The sequence below is a fragment of the Desmodus rotundus genome, chromosome 5, assembly GCF_022682495.2.
Source record: "Desmodus rotundus isolate HL8 chromosome 5, HLdesRot8A.1, whole genome shotgun sequence".
In the NCBI taxonomy this organism is placed as follows: domain Eukaryota; kingdom Metazoa; phylum Chordata; class Mammalia; order Chiroptera; family Phyllostomidae; genus Desmodus; species Desmodus rotundus.
Window position 1 is genome coordinate 101,862,282 of NC_071391.1, and position 16,768 is coordinate 101,879,049.

Sequence of the window (16,768 nt, forward strand, 5' to 3'; positions counted from 1 at the left end):
CAAGTTGCTGACAACTTACTCAAGGTGGAGATGCAGAATTTGAAATTTTGTTTTTTTTTCAGATTTTATTTATTTATTTTTAGAGAGGGGAAGGGAGGGAGACAGGGAGAGAGACATCAATATGTGGTTGCCTCTTACGCACCCCCCAGTGGAGACCTGGCCTGCAACCCAGGCATGTGCCCTAGACTGGGAATTGAACCAATGACCCTTTGATTTGCAGGCTGGCACTCAATCCACCGAGCCACACCAGCCAGGGCTTGAAATGGTGTTTGACGTGATACATGAGGATTTTGACACTGAAATACTGAATTAAGAGTTGCAGACTCCATGACTAAACATCCAAGATGACAGAGTAAGAAAATTGTGGAATTTTAAATTCCTGCTCTGACTACATGGGAGTGGCTTCAAACTTGATTCCACAGAACTGTAGTATATCTGGGCCTCTTCATGCTAATAAATCTTGTGGTGCTACTCTGGAATTTTTTTACCTCCGTACTTGGAATTCACGTTGGATAAGGTGGTGTGCTCCTGTGGAAAGGGTGTTAGAATTGATTGGGGCTTAAATTGGGCTAGATCGCTCAGGACTTTCAGCTGCTGTTCCTTCAAGCTGGAGAAAGGCAAGGAAACGGATTTCCAGTGAGTCTGAAATGCAGGGTTCCTTTTGAAATGAGTATTTCATGATTATTTTGGCTAAGCTCAAAGCACTGATTTAGGGACATAAGGAAGCCCTGTGTCTAAATAATATAAATATTAGATAAAAGCTAAACACATCAATCTACCTTTTGGGACCTGACCTCAGTGGTATGGAACATTTAGACCATTGGTCAAATTTCCAGGCTTTTCCTGATGTTTGGGGCTAGAATGTTCAGTCTCTAGTTGGGCATCACAAAAATAACCAAGTTCTTATGTTGATTTTTTCTGTCTCTTCATACACTGACTAAAGTGTAGCCTGTAACTAAGAGATCGTGCTGAGAAAACCACCTAACCCACTAGGGAAAAAAAATCCATCCATTTTCTCAAGAGAGGTTTCCTCTTTCCTAAAGCTCATGACATACCCAAGTCCCTCATGACAGATCCCCTTTCTCAGGGACAAATTCCCAGAGCAGCTGTCCTCTACTCGCTAGCCCCAAACAAGGAAAATTACTATTAAAGGCACAAGAAACACATGAAGAGAACTCAGCCTCTCCGCAGTCACAGAAAACACATGAGAGCGCAGGAAGTGAGACTGTGCTGGTTGAACCACGGTGTTCAATAGGCAAGTAATCTCCCATGGCAGATGGCACATGTTGGAAGCTTGGGCACAATAGTCCTTTTTCCCTTTCCCATCAGGATACCCCTGACTTCTGAAGGCCTAAGCTGGATGGGAAAGAGGACAGTGAGACTGTACCACCATCTCTGAGGTAGTTGGCAGCTCTGTTGCTCCTGGCAAGGACAGAGCCCACCCCCCTCATTGGTTCATTAGATCTCTGCCTACAGGCAGGGTAGACTCAAAGTGGTAAGAACAAGGGCTGAGGAGCTCCCTGTCATCCTCTTGGCTCCAGAACCTGTCAGGGCAAGATAAGGTACCTTCTCCCACATCACACACCTCTGCACATTGGTGCCTGCAGATACAGTGTATTTCTGTTCTGACAGATGCTTAACTCCCACTGAGTGTGATAACTGGAATCTGAAGATACTTGCCCAGTGGTGATTTTCACACTCAGTGAGGTAGTCAAGTATTCTGAGTTGTACTTCACATGGAGGAAACTGAGGCATGGAAAGGAATCTTATTCAAGGATCAGGTGCAGCAGACAGAGGAGGAACGTGTTTGAGCACCCCAGTTATTTTCCTGACTTCTCACCCCAACAGCAACAGTTCTAATATTAAACCTTTGTTTCCTTAAAGCCCCACTGCCACTAATCACTGTTCTTTTAAAAAGTCAAGATATTAAATTTAATAGAACTTAGAAGGAAAAAATCCCAATGGAACAAAAAAATCAACCCAGCTCACAGAGAAGGACATTTGGGGTTGAGTTGGTAGCCCTGGGAACTTCAGGGGATTAATTATCAGTTTGCAGATTTCTCAAGGTCCTAGATAGGCCCCAGAGATAGCTGGTGATGCTAAGAAAGTGTCTATTACTAAAGATGAGCGTGTTATCTCTTTAGAATTTTTGACAACTCAACGACATGGACATAACAAAGGAGACTCAAAGAACCTATTATTCTTTAAAAAAGAATAATACTTTAAAAAAGTCATATACCTTCAGCTACTGTGGGCAAGCTGTTGTTCAGTCAGGTAATGCACATCCCTCAGTGCTAAGTACTTTCTCTTTGCTCATTTGGGTTCTAGAAATAAAGAGATGATAAATACTTGGGGAAAAAATCAGGTTTGTCTTATGAAAACTATTATGGAAAACAAAAATATTGTAATTATTTTAGTAACCAAACAGCACCATGTGAAAATCCTGAACATTGGTTTTATTTTATTTTATCACAATAGGATAAAAACTTTCTCTGACGAGCCTTCTTCCCTAGGTTAGCTTACAAATCCTTGATTCAGCTTTCAGTCCTCATCATTGCTTCTTGATGCTTAAAGACAAATGCTGATTATTGTGTTGACTTGCAATTAGTACCTTGAACTCATCCCTCAGATCAATGTGTTTAAAACTGGCTGTAAGAGGATTTTCAAAGAAAGGCACAGGGATTTAATCCCCTGATTCCCATCACTCTGAGAGCTGTGAATTTAAATCCCCTTGCAGCCAACCCCAAATCTACCCCCTGCTGCCTCAGAGTGCCAATTAAATAATAAAAACCGAAACCGTGGTCAGATGTAATTAGTTTGAGAACAGAGTTTTATAATTTTCCTCATACCAAGAAAACAAATGGACCCTTCTGATGACAAACAGAATAATTCAGTTTGGACAAAAAGAACACATATCTCAAAACTGAACATTTCTTTTTTCTAAATTTTTATTGATTTTTTGAGAGAGGAAGGAAGAGAGAGAAACATTGATTTGTTGTTCCACTTACTTATTCATTCATCGGTTATTGGTTGATTCTTTTACGTGCTCTGACTGGAGACGGAACCCAAAACCTTTGTGTAATGGGACGACACTCTTAATGGGCTGCGCAGCCAGGCCTCCTCAAGGCCGAACATTCCTTGTGCTATTTGTCAGGAAGTTGTAATATTGAAAGACTGTGCTTTCTGGGAGTGTGAACATGAGGAAATAAATTCTGGCTCAAAATTGTTGGGAATGCAGTTCATGTTGGTTTTTTTTTTACTTTCATTAAAAAAAAAGTCTTTCAAGACTTTAGTTGATCCAGATTTTACAAAAGATGTGTTACTTTTAAAAAATATGATTCTAACAGGAACAGGCTTCAGGTGAGTGAGTAGCAGGCAAAAGAGCGTAAGAGAAAGTTTTTGAAAGACTGCTGAGCGTTTAGCCCAAACCATCTGCGAGAGTATCAAGTCGGCGGTCCGAGAGCAAGCACAGCCAAGTCTCCTGCCCTGGCCATCTTTGGAATGAGGTGGTATCCATGGTGACATTGAGCTAGGGTTCTGCTTCACGACAAGGCATATATAAATCTAAGGATAAGGGCTGGGTAAGCTGAAGTAATGGGTTTTTTTTTGTTATGGTTTCTGCCTCCTAGTTTAGTTTAGTTTGGGCAGGAGGGGAATAAAAAAGGAGGGAGAGAAGAAAAATGAGGTTAACGAAAAACCCCTCCTACACAGGGGGATATACCATGGCAAGACACTGGTTTAAGAGTTTCATCTTTGTTAACTCAAAAGTCTTTTATTCTAATTGCAAACATTATTTCACCATATCGGTCTGAGCTGGGAAAACCTGGCACACATGAGTCAGGGAATTAACTTGTGTCGTTACAGAAGGTAAGCAGAACAGCAACCCAGGGCCACTGGTTGGACAGGCCTCAACACAGCCTTCAGTGTGAACGCCGCAGGGCCCGGCCTCAGTGTTTTCTGAAACACTGGGCTGTGGTCTCCTGCACGTGTGTGCACGTGCATAGATGGCTGGGAAATGGGAAAGACAAGTAGTCAAGTGTAGTTTTAATAAAGAAAAACATACTTCCCTCCCATGAAAAATATCAGACTTCGTGATGATAATCTGTGGGAGCTACGTTAAAAAAACAACTCATGAAACAAGGTCGCTTCTAAAGAGATATGAACTGGGGACCAGAATACTTATTTGAACATATTTTGATTCTAAAATTTTCTTATAAAAATAGTCACAGAAGTTGGTGGATTTTTTTTTTTACGTACAACTCAATTTCTCTCATTTATAACATAAATCATTTAATGTAACATTTGTAACCTTAGAAAGGCAGACATATTTAATCCAAGTTGGTTTATAAATTCCAATTTCACATGGATTAAGAACTGCAGATAAATTAAGTCACAATGATATCCTGTACGTGCATTAAGGCTGGTGACTGCTAAAGTCTCTCGGGTATCTACAGACAGGAAATCACACACAGGTTACTGGGTCTGGAGAGTGTCTACATCATTAAAAAAATCTTGCTTTTTTTTTTGGTGATACAGATTTCAACAGTAACTCTGGAAAACTGTGAAAAATGTTATTTAAAAATATATATGTATATACTACTGCACAGTTTCAAAGATGTGATTCATAAATAATGTTGGCTGCACTGATTAATCTTATAACAATTACTGTACTTCCAAGGTGATGCGAACACGCAGTGACTTATACTCAATATTAGGCACTAGTAATATCCTTCAGGCGTTCTACAGTTTTATGGTAGCTGTATTGTACATATATATTTTTAAATGTATGCATTTATACAAACTGTGTATATTATGCATGGGATGTCAGAAACGTACACATCACTGTTCTATAACACACATCATGTTGTATATACTAGGATAAGTCTTAGTGCAGAAAGTCTCATTGCATTGTGTTCTGTGTGTCCAATCTAGTACACAACTTGTCAACTCCTCAGACTATTTTTCCAGTACGTTCCTCTTTAGATAGTGGGTCCAAGTTTCCATTTGTAACTTGTAAGTTTCCAGAAATATCTGTTTTAACCAAACCTCTCTTTCCAGGCACAATTCTGCACGTAAGTCTGATCTGTGTAGAGCAGTAACACATCCCAAATTTTGATTAGGAATGTATATGAGTTACTCTCTTTGAAAGGTAACTCTAACATTGTGATAAAAGCTGGCATCCACTCAGGTCATGGAAGGATGTGGTCAGTTGAACTTGTGTTGAACTTCTGAGGGAATAATATGTCTTCAAAAAGAAAGAAACAACGATAGATAATATATGTTGAAATGGGAGAATCTCTAGGAAAGACAGACATGAAACTGGGAGCAGTGGCGGTCTCTGGGGGTTGGGGCTACTTTCTAATTTCTGCATTTCTGTGTTGTCTAAATTTTTACAAGAAGCTTTTTGAATCAGAAAACGCAAGGAAGATATTTCTACTTTGAACAAAACTAAATAAAAGGAAGTTATGAATGACTTTCACAAATAACAAGGTGTATCCTTGGCATAATCGTCTGCATCCGAGCCAACAAGAACTGCTGCCCCGCCGTGCTCCACTGATGAAACAAAAGGCCACCCCCCAATGACCAGTATCCAGTTTTATTGGGAAACAAGGATCATCGACGTGCTGACAAAATGCCAGAGGCCACTGGTGTGTTTCGATGGGGCTTTATGGGTCAGCATACCACGTGGATACCACACAAGGCCAGCAAAGCACCCCAGGGACACACCTGAGGGTCGGTCATTCCTTTATGTGAGAGGTTGAGCATTTCATCAGAATTCAGCAAGAGTAAGCAGAAATAAGCCTCAGTCCTCCAAAACAAAACAAAATAAAACAAAACAACAATTCACAATTTCTTAATTAGACTTAAATTTCCAACCTCAAATGGAATTGTGAACTCCACCACCACCAAGTAGTGAAAGGGATGGGGCAAGCACCTCAGTTGCATAAATGTAAGATAGAAATTTTGTTAATAGTTCCAGAAGCTTCAAGACTAAAGCCAAATGCAAATTTCATGAGTCCTTCACTTGCTCATTTTAAATTAACTTCAGGTCACCATTTGTACAGTTCAATCATTTCTACAATTTTGAATCAGTGCTTATAACTCAGGAATTATAGCAATCTTATCTCCACCTATAGGTCAGGCTGACAAAAATGCTAACAATAAAACCGAACCAATCCGACCACCAGTGAGAGCAGACATGAGCATCTCTTGCAAATGTTTTGTGCCACCTTCACCTTGAAAAATGGATTGCTCCGTAAGTCGCATCACCTGTCTTTCTCAGACCATCCTGGTGCAATTTTGTCAAGTGAGAGGCCTAAGAAACATTACATCCTTTTTTTTTCCCCCCGGAGCTTTTCTTTTTAACCAATATCTTTATATCCAAATATATTTAATAAGAACACTAAATCTAAGGCATGACAAGGGACTATAAAAGAAACAAGTTTCAAACAAAAACTGTAAACAAGATGTCAAAAAAATTAAAATGTAAACTTAATTAAAAAAAGAGAAAAGAATTGAGGGCACGACGTAAACAGAGCAGACACGTAGGGTGTGGGCATAACGTTCCGGCAGCTGCTCCCCAAACAGCGCCGAGGTCACTGCAGGAGGAAGTTACCCTTCGCAGTAAGCAGCTGGCCGGTCAAAGCCTGAAACGCACCCCCAGTTCAAAACGCCGTAGGGTGGCACGTTGCGCACGAGGAGTGAGGGGATTAGACGCTATGAGGATAGCAAGCAGTTCTCGGCCTGATAGGCAACAGAGACTCCTAGTGAAGGGCATTCTAGATAATGTCCTAATTTGGCCAAGAACATTTGTAAGAAAGCTATCATGGAAAGAATAGACTTAAAAAATATTGGCTGACAAATGCCACATGGCTCTACAGCCACTGTGTCACAGTGGCAGGAAGAAGAAACACATGTGCTGGGCGGGCTTGTCGTCACATGTGCAAAAGATTCCAATCCCTAAATGAGCTCCAAAATGCAGATGTCACTGCGTTAATATTGGTTCACTTTCAAAGGCACTGAGTTCTTACCAAATCTCGGTGCCACTTTCATACTATTTTGGGGGCAGGGCAGGAAGTTGATCCATTTGCTCATAACACATTTAGTTGATGATAAAGTTGGATGGAGGGGAGAGTAGTAAATGAAAGGCAGGTATTTGGTAACATGCAACCTGGTAAACATCCAGCACAAAAATAACTGACTTATTTTCATTAATTCAATTACCCATGAATACATACAAAGAATAAATGGGGAATAGTCTATTAATACTGAAAGTAATCAATAATATAAGAACTAGGTTCATCGTAACTGGCAGTCAAGCTTTTGGTGTGCTGCATTGCACCTGGTTAACTGACCGTGAGATTTTGGTTGAATGTTCTAAAATGTCATGGTTTAGATCTGAAGTAGAAAGTTGTGTGTGCATGTGTGTAAGTGTATTTCCTCTCATCAGAAACTTCCGATCACTTTGTCTAGACTGGGCTTATGAAAACCAGACAAAGAAAATGTGTTCTGAAGAGTTGTGTGTCTTACACACATACAGACTACTTCCTCTACACCCACACACACAAGCACACATGCCCTGGGAAAAGACCACCGCTCAAAGCTGAGAAAATATTCACTGCCGTTTGACAGATGCTGTGGCTGGGACTTTCAGTAGCACAGTGTCCAGAAACATTGAGCTGTCCGTGGAGACGAGAGCACAATTCAGCGCAAGGGCGAGGCCCCTATGACAGGTGGGCGCTGTTCCGCAGCCAGTGCAGGCCCTGCTGGGAGTACTGCACCAGGTGTTCCATGCTGCTGTGTAGGGTGACAGGCCCCATGAGCAGATCCAGGTCGTTGAAGAATTCTAGGGGACAGAGAGAGTCATTAAGAGTGCCACACATGCTACGTGTGCTCCCCTGGGTGACCTAAGTGACTTCAAAAACTCCATTCGTGGTCTCTATAAAAACCAAGTGTTCTCTCTTCCATCATGCCCCTTTACAACGAAACCCAAAGGTAGAGAACTCATTCTTTTATCCAAATAGACACTCTATTGGCCATTTTTAATTCAAATGAATAACATTTACTTAATCAAACCGAAAAGAACATTGACTTTCTTGAACTGCATTCCCCTGAATGTGGAGTGTGGCTCTGTCATCCTCTACCCTAGACTCAGCTGCGGCAAGTGCTGAACCACTGCAGAGAGTCTCAGGGAGGTGGCTCCAGGCTCCTGGTGGCAAATCAGAGACAGTTCTGACATATCTCTGCTGAGGTCACCTTCCAGTCCTTGGACATTCTCTGGGTTTCTTCTTTCATTAAACATTTATTATGTCTCGAGGCACTATGCTAGGTGCAGTAGGGTAGAGGTAGGGATATACTACGTATAGTAGACGCTGCTCTCTCAGAGATCACAGCCAGTGGCAAAGAGAAACAAGTATGTTCATATGGCTGCTATGCTGTCATAACTGGATGACTGAACAACCCCCCTTCAAAAGAAATGCCAGGGAGGTTTTTCAAAGGTGATCCTATACACACATGATGAATGAGGGCCTGCTGGGAAGGCAAGGGAGAGGGTAGAGAAGGCTCCGGCTCCCGGTGGCTGGGAAGGTAGCCCCGGCAAGGATCCGGGGCAGAACAACCAGGAGGAACTGGTCAGACACACAGCCTGGACTGTGCATCAGACACGTGGCCCTGGGCCCTGTGGGAAGAGACGGCTAGCGGGAGCTGGCAGTGCCCCCTGGAGCTGAGCCTGCTCAGGGCCTCCCAAACTGGCCATGCAGATTTTTATACATTTGTCCCTTCTGTTTGTCTACACTCCATCTCAGCTACTCAACTACTATTTGCTTTTCACAATCTTGTTTCATGCCGGTTTCCCATTGGATTCTCAGGGTCAGTGCCTCTGGGCCGCACGTCACGCCCTATCTGGTTTTGTTGTCAGTTTCCTGCACTCGGGACCCACCTGCCTATCCACGCCGTAACCTCCTCATCTTACCATGGACATCTGATCTTGTCCTCAGAGGCTTTATGCTCTCGTGGGAACAAAATTTATATTTAATGATTTGAAAGTAACCTCAGATTTGCACTTTCACCTGAGTAGTAAGTTAGTATAATCCTTTGGGAGAAAAGTTAACAATATATACCAAGATATATGACAAGATATACCTTAACCGAATCTATACCTGTTGACCCCAAAATTCTACAACTCACTCCTATGAAAATAATAATAAATATGGAAAACAGTTTATATAAAATATTTGTCATAACCTTATTTGTAATAGTGGAAAAATATTGGAAGTAGCCGAAGCATTCACCAACAGGGGAGTGGTCGGGGAACTCATACTCTATGAGCGTGTAACTGCCATTGTGACGGTACTGCAGGGCCGTCGTGAAGGGTGTTTCTGAACTAGTTAGTAACATGGGAAACCGCCTCATGTAGTAGCACGTGAAAAGAGACAGGACATAGCACTGTATATGTACTGTGATCTTATTTTGGCAAAACTCGTGCATATTTGGAGGAGACTGGAAGAAACTTCGCAGAATGTTAACGGTAATGATTTCTTGCTGATAAGATTACTGGTCATATAAAAAGATTTTTTTCTACAACAGTTTTCTGTACTTTATAAATTTATCCAAAATAAACATGAATTCCTTTTATAATCAGTTTAAAAACATTTAAAAAGAAACAGAACTTAGTGCTACATGTAAGCAGCTATCACTCAGATAGCTGGCAACATTCACACTCATTCATCAATTCACTGTTTCAGATTCCCGACCGTGTTCTAGGCGCCGTGCAGGTCCCAGGGTTGGAAAGCAGGATAGAATATAATCCTTACCCTCAAGGAGCTCACTGTCTACAGGGAAAAATAGAAATGTGTATATACCTACATCTTTATGTCTATATATCTGTATCTGTATATATTTATATTATTTGTATCTATGTATTAGGTAGAGCTGCTTTGACTCTGTGTCTTGGTAGTGTGGCCTAATACAGTAGGTGTCCTATAGGGTCCCGTGGCACAGCCTCCCCTATCCCCCAAGCTGGGTACTCAAGGGGTGCCCTTTCTGTGGGCTGAGTATACCCTCCTCTTATAGTTGAGCCTAGGCTGCTGTTGGCAGATCAATGAGAAGGATTTACCCAGGCTGGTCAGCTGTGAGAACAGGCTGTGACCACAGACCACCAACCTCCACCCTCCGTGGAGGATCAGCTGTGCAGGGGCGGGGTGGTGGTGCTCTGATGAGGTCTGTTGCTGCTCACTGGGTGAGTAGGCCCAGGGGTTTCGCAGGTGGTGCAGGGCAAGTTCAGTCCCCACCTCTGTTTTGCCCAGGGCCACCCTGCCTGAGTTATCAAGCAATCGGAGATGGCTGCTGCATGTGCTGGGCTTGGAGATTCCCAGGTGAAGCCAAACTGTAATCTAGGCTGGCTGATGCTAGTGCCATGCCTGGGGCTCTCTGAGGCAAGCTATTGCTTGATAGGATTTAGGAAGATGTGAAGCATGAACCAAGACCAGCCATTCATATGGAAAAGCTGCTTAGGTGGGACCATAAGTTGGGTGGGGCAGAGTCTCTGGGGATCTCCAAGGTGGGTCAAACAGTGTTAGCCAGGTTGATGGAGTCTCAGATATGGCACCAACTTGCCCACTCTGTAGCTTTGTAGGGGGAAGGTTTAGAAAAGAGATAATAACCTCTGCTTGCATTGATGCCAGAAACTTCGGTTTCTCCCTGTATGCCACTGGTGCCTTTTCAAGCTGCTACCCCGGTGCTGGAGCTCAGAGGGAGTGTGTCTGAGTAGGTGAGTCCATGTGTGGGTTCTTTAAGAGGAACTACTTGGGGCTCTAGAAGTTTCTTCCACTGACTCAATCCCCACTGGTTTTTGCAACCAGAAGTTGTGGAGACTTACTTTCCTGGCACTGGAATCCTGCGCTGGGGGGCCCTGGTGTGGGACTGGGACCCCTCACTCCCGAGATATCCCTCCCAAATTTTTATCTACCACATGTGGTGTGGGACCAGCCTGTTCTGTGTCTGCGTCCCTCCCACCAGTCTGGATGGACGTGGAATTCTATAGTTCTCAGACTTCCATTCAACTCGATTTCTGACAGTTCTGATGGTGGTTCTATATTTTAGTTGTGATTTTGATTGGTTGTGTGAGGAGGCAAGCCATGTCTGCCTATGCCGCCATCATGACCAGAAGTCATTTGTGTCTCTGTCATCTGTATCTGTATCTCTATCTCTAATCTTCCACAGTGCAGATAAAGGTAAGTTAAGGTACATATAGGAGGCCCTGAGTGAGGGGGGGGCAGTCAGGAAAGTTTCACACAGTAGGTGACAGCCTGATTTCTTCTTCAGTAAATGATGGCAACTGGTCCGATGTTGCCCAAGGGTCAGGTTGTCTCCCTGAGCTGTGGTCGAACCACACACACACTCCTCCAAGGGACACATACCTCTGTTCTCCTTGGCCAGGTTGTCTGCCATCTCCCAGTAGTCATAGCTGTGGAGAATGCTGTTGGTGATGCTGACGTGATTGGCTGCCATCTGGTGGATGCGCTGTGGGATGCTGACGATGGTTGATGGGGACAGGGCGTTGGTACTGGAGAGGCTCCCCTGAGATCCCACAGAGCTGGTGGGGGAGGGGTTGGGAGACATGGGAGATGGGGTTCCAGTGCTCCTGGAAGGGGAGAACATAGAAAGATAAGAGTGGAGAGGTTGGTACCAGATGAGGTGAGCACACTGCCCAGCAGCAGGCAAGGGCTCATTTATTGCCTCTACTTTGGAAAAATGAACTTACTTTCCACTGGCCCCCCATGGAGATGGGGCTTGGGCAGCTTTAGATGAATTCTGCAGGAAAACAAAAACATTGACAGTGAGCCATCTGCTTAGGGTTACAGAGCTGACAATTATACGTTCTCAGGTGACGGTTGAGAGAAGTAACGGCTGACACTGCAGGTTTCCTAGAAAATGGATCTGGGAAGTCACAGGTCCTAGGCTATTGGCTCCCTCTCTGAAACCCAGTGGGGGACACTGCATGGCCTGCGGGGCTCCACGACAGCCTATCATGGTTTCCATGCACCAAATTCTATGTCTAAATTAAACCATAATCCTGAGGGTCTGCTGAGTCCTGAACCAGTTTAATTTTTCCATCTCAAACTAGCTTAATTTTTCTGAAAGGGAAAAAAGAGCGGCCCCGCCCCCTTCCCCCAACACACAGTAAGAACACCTCTCATGGAAATGTAGGGCATATGTGCAGAAATTGTTGGCATACATTTAATCCCAGACATCACATTGTATTATTTAAATTTATGAGGCTTAAGAGTATTTCTCTTAAATAAAGTTACTCTTAAATAGTTCTAAAAGAATCGATTAAAATATATTTCCTCAACAGGATACTCAAACATTCTGACTTGCCTAACTCTCCTAATTTGGGATGTTACGTTTCACAAGCCAGTTGTCAACATCAGGCATTTATAAAAAGTTCTGCCTTTGGTAAGGCAAAGTTTCTAAATGTACAGAAGAATTTCCTCTCTGAGACCCCAATAACACTTTTCTTGGACCTAAGTCTATGGGACTGTTAAGGAAAACATTCTTTATAATGCTGATGTGAATTTTCCCTTCCAGAGACAAGAAAACAGCCTCAGCTTGGTCCTCCAGAGACAAAACATTTCTTTTGGTTAAAAAAAAACTTTACGAAGTGGTGACTGATTTTAGTGGGGGTGTCATCAAGAAATGGCCTTACATGTGGCAATTCTGAAGTTGCCTTCAGGCTCCTTCCACTACCACTAAGCAAGCCCCGTGACTGTAAACTCCTGGCGGGGGGCAGGGAACGAAGTCCTTTGTTCAGAGAGAGCTCTGTAGCAATAAAACATTCTTTATGGATAATTTATCATTGTTACCTGAAGGTTCCATAACAATGGAACTTTAAGGAGCACTTAAATGGCCTTTCATTAAGGGTGACTACCAATAACTTGGGAAGGGGAAACTCGGATTTTTAGGTTGTGTTCTCCATGCATTTTGTACACATTCACGGACTGTATACATACAGTAAGAACTTGTTTTCCTTAAAGTCCTGTCGTAACCCCTGTGGCCTACAGAGTTTAGATTCCTTCTCTGCTGAAGCATTTTTCTTGATAGTATTAAGTCCCTTTAGTATTAGTTCTCAGACTCTAAATTTTAAAAAATGACCTGAGGTGCCCAAAGTGAAGAGAGAGGCTTAATGTCAGCCAGGACCGTTGCCTTCTTGGCTCAGCACCTGGTTATTCATGCATCACTCAGGAGGAGGCGGCATGCTGGATGTAGCCCACAGGACCCCCAACAGAGCCTGGTCATCAGAGATAATCTCTAAGAAGTGGCTTTGGGTTTGAAGTATCTAAAATGATGGTTTTGCATCTTACAACGGGTTGGTGGAGGTAGAGATGGTATAACTTCTTGTTTCTAGAGACAGATGGACAGCAAAGAGGCCCAAAATCTCAAATTAATTATTACTTCAGGTCTACTCCACAAGAGTACATGAAAGTTTTTCCTCTTTTTTGAATCTATTTTATTGATTATGCTGTCACAGTTGTCCCAATATTTCTCCCCTTTTTTCCCCTCTGCCCTGCACCCCCTCCCACCAGCATTCCCTCCCCTTTAGTTCATGTGTATGGGTCATACATACAAGTTCTTTGGCTTCCCCATTTCCCATACTATTTTGAACCTCCCCCTATTTTGTACCTACCATTTATGCTATTTATTCCCTGAACCTTTCCCCCCATTCTCCCCTTCCCCGCTGATAACCCTCCATGTGATCTCCATGTCTGTGATTCTGTTCCTGTTCTAGCTGTTTGCTTAGTTCGTTTTTGTTTTTTTTAGGTTAGGTTGTTGATAGTTGTGAGTTTGTTATCATTTTACTGTTCCTATTTTTGATCTTCTTTTTCTTAGGTAAGTACCTTTAATATTTCATATAATAAGGGCTTGGTGATGATGAACTCCTTTAACTTGACCTTATCTGGGAAGCACTTTTTCTGCCCTTCCATTCTAAATGATAGCTTTGCTGGATAGAGTCATCTTGGATGTAGGTCCTTGCCTTTCATGACTTGGAATACTTCTTTCCAGCCCCTTCTTGCCTGTAAGGTTTCTTTTGAGAAATCAGCTTATGGGAACTCCTTTGTAGGTAACTGTCTCCTTTTCTCTTGCTGCTTTTAAGATTCTCTCCTTATCTTTCATCTTGGGTAATGTAATTATGATGTGCCTTGGTGTGTGCTTCCTTGGGTCCAACTTCTTTGGGAGACTCTGGGCTTCCTGGAAGTCTATTTCCTTTACCAGATTAGGGAAGTTCTCCTTCATTATGTTTTCAAATAAGTTTTCCATTTCTTGCTCTTCCTCTTCTCCTTCTGGCACCCCTATGATTCAGATGTTGGAACTTTTAAAGTTGTCCTGGAGGTTCCTAAGCCTCTCCTCATTTTTTACAATTCTTATTTCTTCATTTTGTTCTGGTGAATGCTTATTTCTTCCTTCTGCTCCAGACTGTTGATTTGAGTCCTGGTTTCCTTCCTGCCACTGTTGGTTGCCTGTATATTTTCCTTTATTTCACTTTGCATAGCTTTCACTTCTATTTTACAACCATACTCAACCATAAACCCTGATTACCAGTGGTTTGAACTCTGCATCTGATAGGCTGGCTATCTCTTCATCGCTTTTTTGTATTTTTACTGGAGGTTTACTGGAGGTTTTCTGGAGGTTTGATTTGTTCTTTCATTTGGACTGTATTTTTTTGTCTCAGCCCACCTGTTATGTAGTAAGGGGTGGAGCCTTAGGTATTGGCCCGGGCGGGGCAACCCATGTCACTGGGTTGTGGAGCTGTATGTGGGGGAGGGGTCCAAAAGGGAAATATGCTGTTTACTCTGCTATCAGCCAGCTTTCAGTCACTTCCTCTGCTGCCCACAATCAAATCGGGCCCTTCTGGTGCAGATTCCTGGGTGGGTGGGTTTGTGTACATTCTAGGACCCTGTTAGTCTCTTCAACAAACTCTCCTGTGAGGCTGGGAGTTTCTCCTGCTGCCTCAAACCCTACAGGTTTTTTCAGTCAGAGGTTTTGAGGTAATAAAACCTCCTCTCACTGGAACCTTGGATTGTGTGGTCTGTCTTGCTCCCCAGTTGTTCCTCCAGGTTTATCTGCATGTAAATGTGGGATCGCCTGGCCCTCCAGCTGTTGCCTTGTGGTGAGTCCTCTCCACCCTGGCTGCCCACTGCTACCCCACCTCCTGGTCTCGATTAATGTTTCTTCTTTAACAACTTGGTCGTCAGACTTCCATATAGTTCAATTTTCTGGCAGTTCTGGTTATTTTTTGTTTTTAAATTTGTTGCTGTCCTTCTTTTGGTTGTGCGTGTGAAGAGGCAAAGTGTATCTACCTACGCCTCTATCTTGGCCGGAAGTCAAGAGAAAGTTTTTTTAGTTTTATTTTTCCAGTGAAAATGATTTCATTCCCTGAGGCAGGTAAAGGTTCTAATTCCATAATTCTATCTTTAAATTTACATATTGCTATTTGTCCTAGTGCTTCTGATCTTTAACAAGCCATTTTTTAAAAGAGTTCATTTATTTATTTTCAAAGAGGGGGGTCAGAGGGATAAAGAGACGGAGAGAAACATCAGTTGGTTACCTCCTGTACACCCCCAGCTGAGGACCTGGCCCACAACGGAGTCATGTACCCCTACTGGAATCCAACCAGCAACCCTTTGGTTAGCAGGCCAGAGCTTAATCCACTGAGCCATACCAGCCAGTTAAAATAACACTTGTATCAATAATTAATTTAGCTACTGGAATTAGCTAAGAAGAAGTTCTAAGTAGTTACTTCCAGGAGGAAGAAGCTCCACGTAAACATGAAGATGAATTTCCTATGCCTTAAAATTGGTCACTAAGTCTTCTTTCTCTTGAGGCCATCAAAATGCTTGGACTCAAGGCAGACAGATACATTAGATGGGCTCTCAAGGCCCCAACACCCCGAGCATATCCTACTGGGGTTAGTGTAGGTATCAGAAAGCTCCTGTATTATCTACAAATCAATGGATTCTATTCTCAAAAATGTCCTTGATGGGGAGACAACTGAATACAAGGAACAATGCCGCCCATCAGCCAAACAGTACCTTAAAATAGTCGATAAGTGCTTTTGAATACTTCACAGCATGATCCCGTTTGAGTCGAAACATCCGCCAGTACAGGAGAGCCAGGCATCGGTAACTGCAGCAGAAGAAGAGAAATGAGCCCTGAAAGCATGAGTGTGTCCTTTGCAAACAAGACTTTTAAAAAATCTTGTTATTTCAAGCACTCAATATTTATATCATGATTATACATATAATATACGTACACACATGTCAGTATCTGACCTTCCTTTTGTTCAGAAGATACACTTCAAAATTTCAAGGAGTTACTTCATAAGTAAATTTAACTTAATATTAGCTTTACTACTTTGTTGGGGTGCGGGGCTGGCCATTTTCTTCGTCGACCACTAGAGGGCAGTGTCTCCCCACAAGAGGAGTGAGGAAGCGCTAGCTCACCGCTTTCACCGCTTACTGGGGGAATTTCAGGGCTGAGCTACCTCTTTCCCTCGGACACCCTGGCCTCGCGGCACCATAGGCTTTACTGAAAGAATAGCCTGTTACCTTTAAACTACTTTACTTGATTATAATTAGTTCAAATAAAGGAACAGATATATGTTTTATGAATAAAAACTATGTTGCAAAGTTATAATTATATGCTATTTTATATATTTATTATTTACATAGTAGTAATATTATATAATATTAATTATTAATCATCATTATTT

At 42.6% G+C, this 16,768-nt stretch overlaps 1 protein-coding gene across 4 annotated transcripts in view; it reads right to left on the minus strand.

Annotated features, from left to right (window-relative positions):
- Window positions 1-2,775: 2,775 nt before the first annotated feature.
- Window positions 2,776-16,768, minus strand: part of AFF3 (ALF transcription elongation factor 3) — a 571,288-nt gene continuing 557,295 nt past the window's right edge. For 3 of the 4 annotated variants that reach the window (XM_071221520.1, XM_071221519.1, XM_071221518.1), the window contains 4 exons: window positions 16,089-16,182; window positions 11,762-11,811; window positions 11,418-11,641; window positions 2,777-7,846 (listed from right to left, as the gene is read on the minus strand). In XM_071221520.1, coding sequence (XP_071077621.1) covers window positions 7,725-7,846; window positions 11,418-11,641; window positions 11,762-11,811; window positions 16,089-16,182 — 490 coding nt within the window. In that variant the 3' untranslated portion in view covers window positions 2,777-7,724. Of the gene's footprint in view, window positions 7,847-11,417; window positions 11,642-11,761; window positions 11,812-16,088; window positions 16,183-16,768 lie in introns of all 4 variants that reach the window. The other variant, XM_053924521.1, reaches the window with a different exon arrangement.